General features: G+C 35.2%; 1 protein-coding gene across 2 annotated transcripts in view; it reads right to left on the bottom strand.

The window, feature by feature from the left end:
* ATP9A (ATPase phospholipid transporting 9A (putative)) overlaps nt 1-19,980 on the bottom strand; it is a 148,527-nt gene that overhangs the window by 107,395 nt on the left and 21,152 nt on the right. For both annotated transcript variants that reach the window (XM_074288613.1, XM_074288614.1), the window contains 2 exons: nt 7,848-7,992; nt 7,314-7,427 (listed from right to left, as the gene is read on the bottom strand). In XM_074288613.1, coding sequence (XP_074144714.1) covers nt 7,314-7,427; nt 7,848-7,992 — 259 coding nt within the window. The remainder of the gene's footprint in view (nt 1-7,313; nt 7,428-7,847; nt 7,993-19,980) is intronic.

Genomic DNA, 19,980 nt, shown 5'->3' on the forward strand with positions numbered 1-19,980 from the left:
TGTTGCTGTTGTTGTTCAGTCATTTCTGTCATGTCTAATTTTTTGTGGTCTTCTTGGCAAAAATACTAAAGTGATTTGCCATTTCCTTTTCCAGCTCATTTTACAAATGAGGAAACTGAGGCAACATTAAGTGACTTGCCCAGGATCTAGTAAGTGTCTAAGGTCACACTTGAACTCAGATCTTCTTGACTCCAGACCTGGAATTCTATCTATTATGCCACCTAGCTATTCACCGCCCATGTAGATTTCTCAAACATTTCAATGTAGAATTGCACATATTTAACATATATTGGGGAATACAGAGAGGCCTGGAGAGACTTAAATCAACTGATGCTGAGTGAAATGAGCAGAACCAGAAGATCACTGTACACTTCAACAACAATACTGTATGAGGATGTATTCTGATGGAAGTGGAAATCTTCAACATAAAGAAGATCCAACTCACTTCCAGTTGATCAATGATGGACAGAGGTGCTACACCCAGAGAAGAAACACTGGGAAGTGAATGTAAATTGTTAGCACTAATATCTGTCTGCCCAGGTTACATGTACCTTCGGAATCTAAAGTTTATTGTGCAACAAGAAAATGATATTCACACACATGTATTGTATCTAGACTATATTGTAACACATGTAAAATGTATGGGATTGCCTGTCATCGGGGGGAGGGAATAGAAGGAGGGGGGATAATTTGGAAAAATGAATACAAGGGATAATATTATAAAAATATATATATATAATATAAAAAAAAAACATATATTGGATTACTTGTTGTCTAGGGTAGGGGGAATGGAAGCAGGGAGGGAGAAAAATTTGGAAAATAAGGTTTTGCAAGGGTGAATGTTGAAAATTATCTTTGCATATATTTTGAAAATAAAAAACTATTATTTTAAAAAAAAATTTCAATGTGTATGTATAATCACCTATCTGTTATATTTTAAACTCAAAGGAGAGGAACAGGTATTATTTGTATGAATTCTTTTTAAGCAAAAATACCCTCTCTGTAACAGATATTAAGGAGGGAAACTGCATGCCACCCAAAAAGCATATTTAAGAATATTGCTCCCAATGCCCATCAATTGGGCAATGACTGAACAAGTTGAGGTAAATGATTGTGATGAAATATCACTGTGCTGTAAGAAATGACAAACAGGAGAGTTGCAGAAAAACCTGAGTAAGTTTATATGAACTGACGCAGAGTGAAGTGAGCGGAAGCAAAAGAATATTGTACATAGTAACTCTAATCAAGAAAATGATCCAAGGACTTAAAGTAAAAAAAGTACTAGATATCTCCAGAGAGAACTGATGAACACTGAATGAAAATTGAAGCATATTTTTTTTAACTTTCTTTTTCTTGGTTTTTTTTTTTGTGTGTGTGTGTGTTTTCTTTTGCAACATGGCAAATATGGAAATGTTTTGCATGTAGGAGGATATATATTTCACATGTAAAATATGTTTCAAATGCATAATAATTATATTGCTTGCCTTAAGGCATAAGGGAGAGGTGCAAGGGAAGAAAAAAAGTTAGACCTCAAAAATGTTTTAAATGAATATCAAAAAACATTAAATGTAATTAGGAACTATTTAATGAAATAATTTTTTTAAAGTTATAAAAAAAATTATAACTTTTAAGAGGGGGAGACAAGGAGAAGCAGTTAGGTGGTACAGTGGATAGAGCACCAATCCTGAAGTCAGGAGGACCTGAGTTCAAATTTGATCTCAGACACTTAACACTTCCTAGCCGTGTGACCCTGGGCGAGTCACTTAACCCCAATTGCCTCAGCAAAAAAAAAAAAAAAAAAAAAAAAAACACCTTCCCCCTTCTTTGGCTGAAATAGTCCAGATGAGAACATTTTACAGATGGATATGATGATCATGATTAGACATGCAAACCAGAGTCCCATAAGGGAGCCAAAAAAGAAGCAAGCCATTTTACAACTGGATTGGATTGATGGATAAACTAAGCAAGGGTCTTGGGAACACCCACTAGAAAAAACCTAAAAGTTGGAGATCAGAAAATAAATGACTTGGTTCTGTGAAATTTATGCTAGTGGATTCCCATGAGAAACTAGAACCACTAAGTTGAGATTCAAGTGACTATAGAAAGGATAGTTTTGGATCTTGAATCAAGGAGTCACTTCGGGGTCAACAAAGAAGGAAAATTCCACCTTCTACTGGAATCCTCTCCCAATCCTTCCTTCTGCTTATTATTTCCAATTAGTCCTGTACATAGCTTGTTTGAACATATTGTTTGCATGTTGTCTTCCCATTAGACTGGGAGCTCTTTGAGGACAGGGATTGTCTTTTGCCTCTGTATTTTCAGCACTTAGCTCAGTGTCTGGAACACAGTAAGTATTTAATAAATGTTAACTGATCCACTTGAGGCACTATTGTGTAAATGTCAATAGAATTAAGATTGAAATTTACATAAAATCACAACTATTGTTGGGCTAGATAAGCTCTAAGATCCATTCCATCTCTATCATTCTATAGAAAAGGAAACTGAGGTCCAAAGAAATAGCAATTAGTGACAGTCAGAACTTGAATCCAGGCCTAATGATTCCCAGTCCAATAAATGACTCCTTTATCCACAGCAGCACACCTATTAAAATGGAACTCATTTTCTTCCCTCTAAACCTGTCCTCCTAAAAAATGCTCCATTTTTACTGAGTGTACCACAATCTTCCCAGTTATCTCAAATTCATAATCTCAGTGTGCTCAGAGAACTAAGTACTTACTATGCGCCAGGGCAGCTAGGTAGTGCCATAGTGCACAGAGCGCTGGGTCTGAAGTCAGGAAGACCCATTTTTCTGAGTTCAAATCCTGCCTTAGTCACTTATTAACTCTGTGAACCTGGGCAAGTCACTTCATCCTACCTGTCTCAGTTTCCTGATCTGTAAAATGAGCTGGAGTAGGAAATGGCAAACCATTCCAGTATCTTTGCCAAGAAAACCCCAAATGGCATCATGGAGAATCAGACATGACTGAACAATATGTGTCAGGCACTTTGCTAAGAGTTTTACAAATATTATCTCATGTGATACTCACAACAACCCTGACAAGCAGGATTTAGCATGTTCCCCATTTTACAGATGAGGGAACTGACAGAGTTCAGCTAAGTCTAGGGTCACACAGATAGTATGTATTTGAGATAGGATATGCACTCAGAATTCCCTAATTCCAAGTTCATCACTCCATCCATTATATATATAGACCTTCCTTTTTGTTTCCCATCAATGAACAAGCACTTTTAAAACATATACAATGTATAAGACATGATGCTACATGTTTAACCTATATTAGATTATTTGCTATTTTGAAAAGGGGGAGGGGAAGAAAGGAGGGAGAAAAAAAGTAGAACACAAGGTTTTACAAGGGTGAATATTGAAAATTATCTCTGCATGTATTTTGAAAAACAAAAAAACTATTATTATTTTTTTAAAGACATAATGCTAGACAAAGGGGAAAAAAAGGTGAAAGTAAAACCATCTCTTCCCTGGGGAAGATAGGTGCATATGTGTATATGGAATGTATGTAAAATGAATAAAAATGAATTTGAAAAGGGGAGGTACCAGCAATAGGAGAGTTTCTACCTCTGATCAGTTCCACCTCCACTTTCTCACATCCATCTCCTCTCTCCAACCAGTCATCACTAAGGTTCATGCCTTTTACATTCTCTTGCCTGTACTTTTTAAACAGCCTACAGAATGAATCTCCTTGTTTTCATTCTCCCCCTCAATTCATGAGTCTAACCTGCCCTCCTCTCCTAAAATACATTGTCTACTCATTCATTCCTACCTCTTCAAGATTCAACTTGGAAATTAGGTCTTCCTCCATAAGGTCTTCCTTGAATCCCTCAAAAATGAGTACTTTCTCCCTCATTAATTTTCCTTTTTGTGTATCTGTTTATGTAGTTTATCCCCTCCAGTAAAACAAAGCACCTAGAGGAGAAAGACTGCATTTCATTGGTCTTTATATCTCCTTTTACTAGCTCATTGCTATGTATATGACAAGAGCTTAAAAGCATATCCTGAATTAAGAACATAAGTAGTTAAATCACATATATTCAGTTTAAATAAGGAGCTGATAATTAACCTAATCTGTAAATAATTTGTCCCCGATAAAAGTTATAATCCCCTCAAAAAAACCTATATACTATATTACATGAAATTATTAAGGAAAAATGCCTTGATTATTTAGAACTAAAAAGGAGGGAGACACTTCAGAACTTAAAATGTAATAAAAAATGAATTAAATTCAATTTTTAAAATAATAATTTGTTCCTTTAGACTACAAAATATACCAATGAAGCAATTCCATATTCTAAATGTACCATGGTAGAAAAAGTCATTCCACTAGTGAGAAGGAAAAGGAAATGGGTAACCACTAACTTCTTAGGGATGGGGGAGTGGTAGTACAGTAAGGAAATGGGGATATCAGAAAAACCTACTAGTGACGAAAATGTCAGAAAGCCTGCTCTTGGGATTGTCTCTGTTCTGTTTCATTGCGAGGCATCTTTAGAAAGCATACACCTGGCTTTTCTACATTTTCTTTGACTTTCTGGAATTAGCCAGGCACACCGGATTAAAAACTTGGATGGAAACCTGGTTTTCAATGAATGTCCAAGGCATGCTCATGCCACCTAAATTCCCCAGATAAACCAAATAGGAGTTCAGTTTATGCTATAATATATGTTATATATATATACATACATACAATATATATCATTATTTCCTATAAAAACCAGCTGGGAAGAGGCCCAACATGCAATATGTTAAATTACTTTAGTTAAGGGATTTTTTTGTTGATGATAAAAATTACTTTTTCCATTTAAAAAGCCCTTACAACAATTCTGTCCCAAGCTCCTATGTGGGAACAAATCCCTCTATTTATTGTTGAGTCATTTTTACTTCTGTCCAACTCTCCATGTCCCCATTTAGGGTTTTCTTGGTAAAGATACTAAAATGGTTTGCCATTTCCTCTTTAGCTCATTTTACAGATAAAGAAACTGAGAAAAACTGTTATATGTGACTTGTCCCAGATCATAAAGGTAGGAAGATCTGAGCCCAAATTTGAATTCAGGAAGATGGATCTTCCTGACTGTAGACCTGACTGTAGACATTGTGCTATCTAGCCTCCCATTCTAACTATTAGTTTCTAGAAATTGAAACAGTCCATAACAGGATAGATACTTCTATTATGTTAAGAAAGAAACAGATGCAAAGGGTGAGGGAAGCTAGGATACTCTCATTTCCCTAACCTTCTAATGAAGTTTTATCAGTACATTCCCAAGTACTTTGCAATATCCACCTTCATTTCTTAAGTTCAAGCTTGCAAGGTTGATGCTTCAAAGGTCTTTAACCCTCTTCTGAAATATTCTGCCACAACAAACAGGATAGACCTCAGCCAGATGTTTTGGTCATCATAACACAAATCAAGCATAATTTACCCGAGATCAAAATAAGTAATTTTTTTACTAGTCCTAAAAGGGGAAAAAAAAAAAAAAAGGCTAACAATATTACAGCATGTAAACATAGTCTGTCCTATCAAATTATGCTTTATAATTATTTGTATAAAATAAATTTCCTTAGAAGAAAAATTCTTAAGGCACAATTCACTCAATTAATAACTACTGGGTGACCACTACAGGCGAAAGCCACATTCCATATGTTATGATTTCCATATATTTTTACTAATCTTGTACTTTTATCAATTGCAACATAATCTGCTAGTCCTAACCTCAAACTTTATTCTCTTTTTAAATTTACTTTGAAACAAATATTGAAGTCCTATCATTCTCAAAATTGTTATACAGTACCTGAGCTTCTGATCATTTTGCCCCCAAAAATGCTTTTCTTCTAGCAATTTCTTCTAATAATTAGTCAATCTACCTCATTGAGCCTATTTGAGATCATTATAGGTATGGCTTTAATAATCTCTTGATTAAATTAGAGGGTCTATTCCATACTCCCTCCAATCTTTATTGAATTTTTCTTCTCTAACAAAACAGAAAAATAGCAAGAAGCCCAATGTTGAAAACTGTGTCTACTCTTCAAATTTTCTGTCTCCAAGTGGAAGGAAGAAACATTCCTCCCTTTCCTCACCCAGGCCAGGAAGGAAGAATTTACTTAAACTTATGTATATGTTTTTCAGTTAGCCCTTAAGCTCAGTTGTAAATGATGAAATTGAATGAAAAGATCTCTTGGCAAAGAGAATTGAATGACACAGTTAAAGTCTGGAAGTCCTAAGTTTAACTCCTACCTCAGACTATTTCTGGGACTTCAAGTTACTTAATATCTTTCAACCTTGGTTTGCTCATCTGTGACATGGGGATAATAATAGCATCTCTCTCTCATTGTGAAGATCAAATGAATAGTATATGTGTAAAGCATTTTTCAATTGTTAAAGCTCTATGAAAATATTATTTTTTCCAATTCTAAATTCCATTATTCTATAATTATTCTATTATATTCCTTAGGAATGGGTTTTAACTTGGGCAGCATCAAGTACAAATTACCTTTGCCAGCTCTCTCTCCATTGAAAATAATAAGCATTTTATAAAAAGGAACTGGGCTCCCAAACACTTTTTTTTCTGTGTGAGGCAATTGGGATTAAGTAAGTTGTCCAGTCACACAGCTAGTAAGTGTTTAGTGCTGAGGTCACATTTGAACAAGTCCTCCTGACATCAGGCCCAAACATTTTTAAATGTTGTTAAGGAGAAAGCCTTGAGAGTTGGGGATTGATATCTGTAGATAAATAAGCACAAAGCTAGTCCCTGAAGGAAAGGAGCTGAGAAGTTTGTAAGTTCAATATCTTCATTAATACCCTTCAAAAGCTCAGTGAGACCAATTCTATTACCAGTTCTGATAGTCACATGAATAAATACACCATGGCATCTAAAAACAGAAAATGGAGCTTGCCAAGATCAATTCAGAGCCACCCCGGAAAGTCTCATTATATGAGAAATCAAATGTGAATCAAACTTACATATGACTTCCCAAAACTGCCTTCACTCAAAAGGTTCCCTTGGTGAGGAAAGCAAGAGTAATATTCTCCTTCTGACACATACTGGATATGTGGTCTTGAATTAGTCTCTAAACCTCCCAGTACCTCAAGCAATTCTGCAAGACTCTCAAGTTGCAGAGGAGTAGAGGAAATGTCCTTACTAAAGCTTATCCACACCAATGAAATAATAGGTCCTGGCAATTTTATTAAAGGCTCTTGGCTTATATTGATGGCTGGGTTAGAGTAACAAAGAATTCTTTGTTTTATAACACTGAAGGGTTCTTGAATAAACAATGTTAGTTTACTTACCAAGGGAACCCAGTATGTATAAAGTGCTCCAAGTCTCATTTCAGAGACAAATTGAGAACAGGCCAAAAGTAAGAAGTAAAGGTTGAAAAAGTATTTGAACTGATTAAACAGCACCTGTAATTAAAATAGAAAATACATATAAGTGGAATGGAACGTTTAGAGAAAATGATGACAAAAAAAAAGCATGTTGAAGGAGGGGTATAGTAAAGGCTTATCTGGAGATTAAACTGAAACAGGCTCTAATGGGTCAACTTATAAGCATATTAAAAGGTAATAAGCCTAAATATCAACTCCTTTAAAAATGTGTAGCCATTCAACCTTGCCGATGCCATCACTTCATGGGTCCCTGCCAAGGAATGATTTACAGTTGGGAGTCAACAATGCAATGAAAAATGCCAAGGCCTCCTAGAAGCTGCCTGGAGAATGCCTGAATATCACATTCTCACCAGTTGCCTTCAGTGTTCTCTAAATTGATCTAATCCTTCAAGTGAGGGGTAAAGGAAAGACCTAAGAGGGGCTTGCTTCCATACATACCCCTGGAAGAAAGGTAAACAGGCTGTACTTCTGATTATTGATCACATTTCGAGGATATCTCTGGTCCCTTTTTTCTGGGTGACCAAGCCAGACTGTTCTGGGCCGGGGATCTCCTCGGCCACAGCATCTCAGACAATCACAACACCTGGGGAAAGAATACAATCAGTTGCACAGAAATGAGTGGGCCTACAGTTATTACCAGAGTCCCTTAGGACTTAAAGTCTCAAGCAGGGTCTAATATTAAGTATCGAGCTTTGGGAGAAACAGTGAGTGACTACTATGCCAAAATCCAGCACCTCTTCATCCCTTCTGCTATTGCTGCCATTGGAGCAACAGGGGCATCATGCATGTGTGGGTCTCAAGAAGGGATACAAAGTGACAAAGACAATAACAAAGTTACCACACAACCACTAACTAGGCTCTGAACCAAGCATATTGAGTTTGTGAGAGGTATGTGGTTTTGCCTCCATGAGAGTAGATTTTGCATTGTAGGATCAAGATTTCCCCTTTTCTCCAAAACAGGGATTAGTTTTTCCTACAAAGTAACAAAGCTGTCTCTGAGACTTTACTGGTCCCTGCTCCCTCCCTTGATGGAACTTCCTGATCACTCTGCATAAAAGTCCCACCCACAAGGAGTTAGCACCCCTCTAACTTATTGTACATCTAAAGACCACACAAGTTACCATGCCCTGCTCTGCTGACCAGATGCATTTTCATAAGAAAACAAGGTAAGGAAAGTCCAGGGAAACTAAATACAACTTTATTTTTATTGCATATCTTTGCTGTATAAAATAAACCTCTTGCCTCTGTGCAAAGTACATCTTATTTTGTTTAATGAGTTATGAATGCTTCATTTCATTGTAACATTAAACCTGAATTAATAGGATATTAGGATATTAGATCCATCTTTAACACCACAAAATTGTAAAGGTCTCCAAGAATAATGAGGCTTTGAAATGGGTTGGGACTATTAAATACCTACACCAAGAAAGTCACTGATAAAAGAGAAGCTCTATATACATAAGAATATTAATAGCAGCATTTTTGTTTATTTGTTAGTAAACAATGGGAAACAAAATAGATACTGTCGATTGGGGACTGGTTAAACAAGTTGTGGTACATGAACATAATAGACTACTACTGTACTGTGAGAAACAATACATATGATTAATACAGAGAAGCATGGAAAGACTTCCATAAACTGATAAAGTAAGTAGAAACAAACAAAAATAAATAATAAGTATTCAAGTAATTCCACAAAGAAAATGGAAAGAAGTACCACAAAATAATCAAAAATGGATATTGCAAAAATTGCAAAGAATAAGAATGATTTAAAAAAAGAGAGATGAGATCTCTCCCCACTCCTTTGAAGAGATTAAATATAATGATGATGATAACAATAACATTTCTATAACATTTATGATATACCAGGCACTATGCTGTTTTACACTTATCTTATTTGGTCCTTTCAACAACCCTGAAAGATAATCTCCATTTTTACAGGTCAGCAAACTGAAATAAGAGCATCTAAGCAATGGTGTGGATAAAGTGCCAGACCCGGAACTCAGGTTTTCCTGAGTTCAAATCTGGCTTCAGATACTTGTTACTTATATGACTCTGGGCAAATCACAACTGTTCACCTCAGTCTCCTCATCTATAAAATGACTTGGAGAAGGAAATGGCTAATGATTAATAGCATCTTTGTCTAGAAGAACCCAAATGAGATCACAAAGACTCATACACAACTGAAATGGAGAGGAAATGACAAGTCACACTGGGCAAACCCAGGTTCACACATCTCACAAGTGATTGAGATTGAATCTGAATTCAGGTTTTCTAAATTCTAAGCTTGGGACTCTATTCACTGGACCACCCAGCTGTCCTAATGTCTACAAGTATGGAGCATTACATATGTTTTCAGATGTTTTCGATATATTAATTTGCATTTGCTGATTCTTTTTTCTTCTTCCTCTTTTTTTTTTCCTTAAAAATATTCTTTGTTATATGGAATGGCTATCTGGGGAGGAAGAAGTAGAAGGATATAGGAAAAAATTTAGGAAATATGAAAACAAATGAAATGAATAAATATTGTTTTCAGAGGGGAAAGTGGAACTTACATCTGAAGTTTTCTAAGAAAGAAATACAAAACTTCAACAATGTTCTGGCCACTATGAGAAAGTCTCTTATGCAGAAGGACTAACTTCTCTTTCCTCCACCCTCCAATAAGTAACTGACCGATATGGGACAAGAGGAAGAAAGAGTCAAGCTTCAATGGAATGGGCAAAATAAGCTTGTAAGACTCCATATTGCCTCATAAAAATATAAAGTACCCTACTGCCTACTAAGTATCACCCAAAATAGTAATGATAAAGTATATGAAACATGAGAAGGCTCCAACACATTACAAATAAGAAATCAATGGCTGGCTGGTATACTGGATAAAGCACAAGACTAGTTAGGAGGACTTGCTTACAAATCTGGCTTCAGATATTTACTAGCTATGTGATCCTGGGCAAGTCACTTTACTCTATTTACTTCAGTTTATTCACTTGTAAAATAGAAATAATAACAGCATTTATCTCCCAGGACTGCTGTGATGATCAAATGAGATAATAATTGTAAAATGCTTAGCAAATGCTTTGACACATACATATTAAATGCTATATAAATGTTTTGTTTGCTTTTTTTATTTTATTATCATTATTTTTCCATTATCTCATGGAAGCAACAGTATAAAGCATGTTATCAGAGAAATATATGACTGAAAGAAAAAATTGGGCTAAACATTGGATAAATGTCCAATTTGGGTGCTCCACTGATATCCAATATATTCCAGAGAGTGAAAAGAAAACTGTCCATAATCTTTGATCCAGTAATATCACTACTAGGTATATTTTCAAAGATAATTAGGGGAGAAAGAAAAGACACCAGCTCTCATAATGGTGGCAAAGAAATTGTAGGGATGACTATCAATTGCAGAATGACCAAACAAGTTTGGTATGTGATAGTGATGGAAAACTACTGTGCTATAAGAAATGATAAGCTAAATAGTCTTAGGGAAACAAGGATAGATTTGTACAAATAATGAAAAGCAAAATGAGCAGAACCAAGAGAACACTGTATACAACAATCCCAATATTTCTTTAAGGACAATTTTAAGCAATTAAACCATTTTGACTATTATGATACCCAAATTAACTACAAAGGACATATAAAGAAAGGTGCTATCAAGGGGCATCATGGTGGCGCAGTGGATAGAGCATCAGTCTTGAATTCAGGAGGACCTGAGTTCAAATCTGGTCTCAGACACTTAACACTTCCTAGCTGTGTGACCCTGGGCAAGTCACTTAACTCCAGCCTCAAAAAAAAAAAAAAAAAAGAAAGTTGCTATCTGCATCCAGAGTATCTAAAGTATCTAAAGATGGCTACCATCTTTAGAGGTAGAGTTGGAGTATGGGGAGAAAAAAAACGAATTTACATGATAACTTTATATATATAAGAATAGCAATCTATACATAATAAATTTGCAGTTTCATGTACAACCATCTTTTTTATTATATTTTGTTATTGAAATGCTTGTTTTATGTAATTTATGTAATAAATTAAAAATAAAATTTAATTTTTTAAAGGAATACTCTTGTATACTGGATAAACTCTCTGGGGTAGATTATGGAAGCACATGAGCAATACTCAAATAAGCTGGGTGGAAAAAGATGAATTAAGCTTTTCGTCTTTAAAAGGACTTATACCAGCAAGGCCATGGATCCAACAAAGTGATCATAAAACAAGGGGAAAAAAGTAATTTTTTCTAGCAAAGAAAAAAAAAGCACTTCAAAGGGAAAAACATTATAACAATAGCTCACATTTATAAAGCACAGTGTAATTTACAAAGCATCCTATGACCATCATCTCCTTTAATTCTTAATACAAACGACAGCATCTCTGAAGCACCAGAAGTCTCAGTACTAAAAGTACTGAAATGACTAATTGTATATCAGAAAAGCTATGCTTTCCCTATGCCACTAAAAGGTCAAGTTGCCACAGAAGGCTCCAAAGTCTTTTTCTAATTCCTTGTGACAAGACAGAGAGGTAGCTTGAAGGAGCCAGATGCATACAAATATTGAGACCAGCTCTTTTGGTGGAGGCAAAGGACTAGAAACAGAATGCCTATTGGTTGAAGAATGGCTAAGTAAATTATGGTGTGTGAAGAGAGATTACCATCGTACAATAAGAAATGATGAAACAAATGTGTCTTGAGAAACATGAAAAGACTTGTATGAACTGATGCAGAGTGTAGTAAGGAAAATCAGAACAATTTATAGAATAACAACATTGTAGGGGCAGCTAGATGGTGCAGTAGATAGAGCACCAGCCTGAAGTCAGGAGGACCTGAGTTCAAATCAGATCTCAGACACTTAACACTTCCTGTGACTAATTGCAACCCTGGGCAAGTCTTGCAATTGTCTCAGGAAAAAAAAAATGACAACATTATAAAGAAAAGAAAAACTCTAAAAAACTCAAGATCTCTTATCAATGCAATGGCCAATCATGAGTCCAGAGATCTGATGATGATCTAGACAACCCACTTGATAGAGAAGTAAATAATTCAAGATGCAAAATAAGATATCTGCTCTTGGATAGTGCCAATATGAGACTTTTTTGGTTGTTCAACTATCCATATTTACTACAAAAGTTTGTTTTTTTTCTTTTCCAATAAGGAAGTAGAAGGAAAGAAAATAGGTTTTTTTAATTAAAAAAATAAATTTGAGATTAATAAACCAGTTGACACTACATTCTCAAAGATTATTCCACAGATCCTAGAATGTCGGAAAGACTCCTAGTATTGGTCTAATAACAATATATGTAATTGGCCTCAAATGATTACCCTGGCAAGATAAACAGGTTCAGCACCATAAGTTGACATGGACATGTTGAATTCTCTGGCCTGAGCAATGCATAAAGATGAAGGCTGTTAAATTTGCCTCAGTGGAACTAGTACATACACATATTTTTGAGTACCAGAGACTGTTTTTTTAAAAGTCAAGTGATTCGTGTGCAAAAATGTTTGTAGCAGACCTTTTTGCATTGGCAAGTAACTGGAAACTAATTGGCTGTCCATCAGTTGGAGAATGGCTGAATAAGTTATGGTATATGAATGTTATGGGATATTATTATTCTATAAGAAATGATCAGCAGGATAATTTCAAAAAGACCTGGAGAGATTTGCATGAACTAATGTTAAGTGAAGTGAATAGAACCAAAAGAACATTGCACAAGGCAACAAGATTATTCGATGATCAATTCTGATGGGCATGGCTCTTTTCAACAATGAGGTGATTCAGGCCAATTCCAATTGATTTGTGATAGAGAGAACAATTTGCACCCAGAGAGAGGACTGTGGGGGACTGAATTTGGATCACAACATAGTATTTTCACCTTTTTTGTTGTTGTTGTTTGCTTGCTTTTTGTTTTCTTTCTCATTTTTTTCCTTTTTGATATGATTTTTCTTCTGCAGCATGATAATTTTGGAAATACACATAGAAGAATTACATGTTTAACATATATTGGATTACTTGCTATCTAGGGGAGGAAGTTGGGAAAAGAGAGGGAGAAAAAATTTGGAACACAAGGTTTTGCAAGGGTGAATATTAAAAATATCTTTGTATATATTTTGAAAATAAAAGGCTATCATTTAAAAAGAAAAAAGTTAAGTGATCCTCCCAAAATAACAAAGGTAGCAAATATCAAGTCAAGATTTGAACCTATGTCCTCTGGTTTTAGAGTCAATAGTCTTTCCAATTTATTAAGTTTGTTCTTGAAACAAAATATGAAATACAAAGGAGTCCCAAAATATGCTGCATGCATATTAATAGGAAAAGAAATACTTCCCTTCCTCCCTCTCCAAGAATATGGTGGATTATTAGTTCTCACTTCCCTGTCTCCACCCTGGATAAAGTCGGAGAAGTCACTTCCCAAAGGCAAACACTTCAGAGATTTGCCAGCCTGACCTAAAAGTTCAACAATCCACCCTGCCCCCCCTCACATCCTGAGAACCCAGCATGTTACCACCAACACAGTGAGCCATGTGGCCCATAAGGTCAGTCACACACAGGGCAAGGAAACACCTGGGAATCTGGCATTATTATTAGATTTCCGGAATGAAAGAAAGCAGCACTAGGAACTCAAATGAAAAGGCACTATACCTAAAGACCCACCTAATGCTTCAGACCTAACAAGTAGATGCTTTAAAAAAAAAAAAAAAAAAGTTCATTAAATTGAATTTCCCTTACCTACACAGGGAATAATAATAATAATAATTACATTTATATGATACTTTAAACTTTGCAAAACATTTTATGTTATATCATTTGATCTTCCCAACAGCCCTATGAGGCAGGTCCCTATTTTATAGATAAGGAATTGAGGTTAAGTTAATAGTTAAATAGCTAATTGCTATTTGCCAGTCTAGTTGAAGCCAGGAAAAAAATGTAACCATTTAAGCTGACCCACTTTCTCTACCTTAAGGTCCATACATTCAGTATTAGAAATGAGCTGCTCTTAATATGAGGTGTTTATTTGAGTTCCTGAAGATCTGCCCTTCCCTAATGGGAATGTCTGTAATTTCAGGATGAAATACAATGCCAATGCATAAAAATAGAAATTCTTCTGCCTCTAATGTTACTAGAATAAAGGTCATTTTATTTCTGGGAGCTGAATCAATTTACCTAATTTCTCAGTTATGCAAAACCACAAATCTAAACTTTATGTAAAAGAAATATTAGCTTATATTTCCAAAGTGCTTTTCAGATTCCTCACAATCCTGTGAAATACACTGAGTTAATAGTGTCACCCTATTTTACAAATATAGAAATTAAAGTTAGACATGTAAAGAATGAGAGTGAAGAGAGGCCTAGATTTAAATCTACCTTCAGACACTTATTAGCCATGGGACTACAGTCAGTCAATTAACTGCTTTATGCCAACCACCTCATCTATTAGATAGCAATACAGACAAAACTTGTGATTTCAGGGAAACTCTGGTGAAGGGAAAAGTTCTACCAGAGCAGGTTTACTTCATTTCTACAACTTATAGACATAAGGAGTCATCCAGCACTAGAACATTTAATTGTCAGACAGCCAATGTATCAAAGGCAAAGCTTGCAAGGATGGTTTTCTATTTATCATGTCTTACTACCATCAAGAAAATGGAAATACTCAGTATATACTTCATAGGGTTGTGAAGCTCAAATGAAATAATTATGTAAAGTGTTTGGCAAACCTGAAAGCACTTGTCAATTTAATTTTAATTAGTTGTCATTATTAATATGACTTAAGTAATACCCAGCTAATAAGGATTAGGTAGAGTCAAAGGTTCAGTCACAGAATATGAAAGCTGGTCACCTATCCAACTTACTTGTTTTATTAAGGAAAACAAAAAACAAAAAACTAAAGCCCAGGTAGGAATGACTTTCCTAAAGTCATAAAACTATTAACTCATGAAGTCCAGACTGAGGTCTTCTGATCCCAACTTAGTGTTCTTTCTACCACATCACTCCACTTGTACAAATATTACACAATCTACCAATATAACTACTGATGAATTTTGCTAGCAAACACAACACTATACTTATCCCAAATCTCCTCAAAAAGATCTTCAAATCCATAAAATCTGTCTTCTTCCCTCCTTGTGTTTTAGACTTGAATTTATTTATCTGAATATTCTATAAGTGAAATATGGAATGTCAACTTAAGGAAGGCTGATACTTACCCCTTTTTAGCAGCTACCAATGGACAAACCACCTTGTTGAGATATGCATGAGAACACAAAAAAGGATGAAATAAGAATAAGAGTGAAGAGTGAATTATGGAGATATCTCACCTGAGAAGTTATATCCAACTCAATGAAATATTCAACTTGTTTAAATACCTTCAGTAACAACTCACCATAAAATTAGCACTCAGCTCTCAGAATATCCATTTAGGCCCCCACCAAGTGTCTTCTGCATGTTTACAGTACAAATATGTATTTTCAATCTGTACATTTTTCCTTGTCCTTTAACAATAATCAAAGTCTGTATCAAATGTCTTGTTGAAGGGATTGATCTTGGTCACACTTTTAAGGTTCATTTCTATTCCAACATTCTATGAGGCTTTAATTATAAGCATCTGAAGGGCAAAGACTTGAAGCATTCTATAGTGGGAAAAGTAGTGGAAATGGACCCAATTTCAATCACTGACCAAGTACTTACCAAGTGCCAGGGGATCTGCTTAAACATCAGGGACACAAAGAAAGGGGAAAACAGTTCCTGCCCTCAAGGATGTCACAATCAATGTACTAATAATTATATTAAAGCAAAATAATATAAGATAAATGGAGATAATCCTGGGGGAAAGCAATCTCATTAGGGTGATTGGAAGAGGCTTCTTGCAGAAGGTAGGATTTGAGTTGAGACCTGAAGGAAACCAGGAAGTGGAGATGAGGAAGGAAAGAATGCAAGGCAAAGAGGACTGCCAGTGAAAATACCCAGAGTCAGAAGATAAAGTGTCTTCACACTTTACAGCAAAAAGAGTTAGATCATGGAGAGCAGTAAGATATAAGAACCTCTGTTTCCTTATCTGTAAAACATGCATAAAAATCTTTGCCTTACTAACTCACAGGATTGTTGTGTTCTAAAATGTATCAAGTGCCACAAGGATATGGGAAGTGATTATTAGTCATAATAATCCACTTAGTATAGTGTTTATAGCAAAATGCTAGTGTTGTTACAGTACAGAATTTGGAAGAAACAAAATTCAAATCATGCCTTTTGTCTCTAGTTAAGTGACCATAAAAAAGCTATTTAACCATCTTTGAGACTCAGTTTCCTCATTTGTATAATAGGGGTAAGCATTGCACCTACCTCACCACATAAATAACTAAGGTACAGTACACAAAGCACAACATAAAAGCCAACTTTCAACATTATTATTCCATCTTTAAAAAAAAAAAAAAGTTGCCTATCTTTTAGCTCCTAATTCCTTAAGGATTTCCTAGGAATCACTTCCTCTGCTTTTTTCAACCACTGTCAAGTCCCATCACTTCTTCTGTCCCAAGTTACCAACAACAGGGTTTTGTCTTATTTTTAACCCACCTTATTCTAAAGCACTGTTTTTTTGAATTTTCTAGTCTCAGGGCTATTTAAACTCTTTCCTTTTTAAATATGTAGTATTTTATAGTTTATTTGTCCCCTTTAAACTCTTAAAAATTATTGAAGACTCCCCCCACCCAAAAAAAAATTAGCTTTTGTTCAGGTGGAGTATTTCTCCATATATTTCCCATATTAGAAATTAAAATGTCTTAGTATTATTGTGAAAATAGTTTTTATCTTGCAGTACCTCTGAAATGATCTCAGAGATCACCCTGGCAAGCATCTCCACACTACATTTTAAGAACCATTGCTCTAGGGATAAGGTACCAAAAGGAAACCTAGGGGACTGGGGTCAAAGTACTCCTGGGACCAAAGTTCTAGGAATCTCCTCAAAAAAGAAGCAATAACTCTCCTCCCAGAATCTCCCTCTAGAGACTACTCCCTGGTTATTGCTTTGATAAGCACTATACCCAGCAGTATGCCAATAGCAGCTGCAGCCACACCCTCCAGAATTTATCAAGAGGGATGGATGTTATCCAAAGCCTGGACTATGGACAGTACTCAGTAGAGAGAGCTATAAGTCCCCAGGCTATGTGCTAATGGTTGTTTCTTTACTCTTGGGCTTTTTTATCTATATTTCTTTAGTAGTAGAAAGCAATTCAAATCTTACTTTCCCTTCTTAAACTGAATGAAGTCAGCCCTTTTTGACTTTGTGCCTTCACATTTTGCTTTGTGGCAGAAGAATTTTGTGGCGTGAAAGTAGCAGAAATGAGCCAGAAAAATCATTATTTAACATAGAGGGAATCAATGGGTGTGGAATATTTCATATAGTTAGACACAGGCCAGATGTTATTTGGTTGATTTTGCTAAACTGGTATTTTTGTCTCTTTTTCAATCCTTTTACTGAGAGGGTAAGGGGAGAAAGAGGTAAAAAGTTTGTTTGTTTGTTTGTCTGTTTTAAGTGATGTAAAAATGAAAATAATGTTAATATAAAACATAAGAATTCTCTAAAACAGGAAAAATGGCTGGAAAAAAATTGGGCACATGAATATAACAGTTTACCACACTGTGAAAAATGACAAATGTGAAGAATTTGAGAAGATAAAGAAGAAAAGAGAAATGAGAAAAACTGTATCAATTGAGACAAACTAAAACCCCCCATATATATGTATGTGTGTATGTGTGTTGTATGTGTGTATGTTGTATATATATATATATATCTCATGACTATGACAATATAAATTAAAAGATCATTAAAAGAAGGATAAACTTGAAGGAACAAAAATAAAAATTATTCTGGAAAATAGATAATTCTTTTAAGCAAAGAGTCAGGATCTAATAAGGCAGAATATTGCATACGTTTTCTGATTATAGTCACTAGTCACTATATTTGTTGTTTTTGCTAACTTTTTCACTCTTACATAAGCCAGTTAAATTCCACAAACTGATTGTGTGCAGTAATATCCCAAAAAGACAGCAATATAAAAATAAAATATAAATATAAAAAAAAATTTTAAATAAAATAGAAGGTTCATAGGACATATATTTAGAATTAGAAGTAACCTTGGGCAATATCTAGTCTGACCCTCTCAACTAAGGTCCAATGAAATTAAGCAAATTGCCCAAAACTACAGGACCCCTATATAACAAAGTCAGGATATGAAGCCAGCTCCACTGACTACAACACTACACTCTTTTCAGCATAAAAAATAGCCAATTGGACTTAAGAGTTCAAGTGCAGGGTCTACTTAATAGTTTTATAACCTTGTCCTGGATCACACAGCTAAGTGAGGCTAGATTCCTAACCTCAGGCCCAGCGCTCTATCCACTACATCATCTACCTGCTCTAACTGGAGAATAGCCAAACAAATTATGGTATAGGAATATGATGGGCCACTAAAATAAAAATCAATAAACAGTTATTTATTGCTTGTTATATGCCATGCTGTACCAAATACTGGGGATCCAAAGAAAAGCACAAGACAATCCAGACTCTCAAGGAATTCAAAGTAAGGGGTAAAGACAACATAGAAAAGGAATCTGAAAAGGAGTGGGGAGAAAAATCAGCATGGAGAATGGGAAATGATCTGATAGGAGGTGTGACTTAGATAATTAAATTCATCTTGCAGGATTAAAGAGTTTCGGGAGAAAATGAAATTCAGGAGATAAGCAAGGGGAAGTATGATAAAAGGTCTGAGAGGAGTTCCTCCTTTTCCCACTTCCCTTTCCTTCACCTCCCACACTCTTCAACCAAAAGGAGAGAGGCCCCAGGAGGAAAGGGTTTTGAATAGGTATGAGTTTCAGAGTTATCTCTTGCATCTTGCAGAATGAGGAGTTTCCAGAGATCAAGAAATCCAGATCAGTCAGTAGGAGTGAATACTATTGTGCCACTAAAAAATTATGAAGATGGATTCAAAGAAACCTGGGAAGTCTTGTATGAACTGATGCAGCGAGATGAACAGAACCAGGAAAATATAGCACCAATATTGTAAAGACAAACAATTTTGAAAGACTTAGAATAGAACTAATCACAATTCCAAAAAATTCATCCCTACCCCAATTGATGAAGAGGTAAGCAACTTACAGGAGTATGGATTGAGACATATTTTTTGGACATGACCACAGTAGAAAGTGGTAGATTTTATTTTCCTTGCTTTCCCATAGGGTGAAAATGGGAAGGTGAAAAAAAAGAGAATGCAGATCTAAAAATAAAAAAAAAAATTCAATTTTAAAAAGAAAAGAAACAAAACAGATTCATAAACTTGACCATACCAGTAATAATAAAAGTACAAACGCTAACTAAGATTGCTTTTATTCTGGGGTCACTCAGGATTAGAGACTAATATGACTGAAATAACATGTAGATTTTTCAAGTAAGAATGACATCTTTTTCTATGTATGAATAATAACACTTCTGCAGAAATTCACTTAAAACCTGGATCTGTTTGACTAAAAATGTTCTAAACTAAATTACTTCTAGCTTTAGACACTTTTCAGATAAAGGG

The sequence above is a fragment of the Sminthopsis crassicaudata genome, chromosome 2 (genome assembly GCF_048593235.1).
Source record: "Sminthopsis crassicaudata isolate SCR6 chromosome 2, ASM4859323v1, whole genome shotgun sequence".
In the NCBI taxonomy this organism is placed as follows: domain Eukaryota; kingdom Metazoa; phylum Chordata; class Mammalia; order Dasyuromorphia; family Dasyuridae; genus Sminthopsis; species Sminthopsis crassicaudata.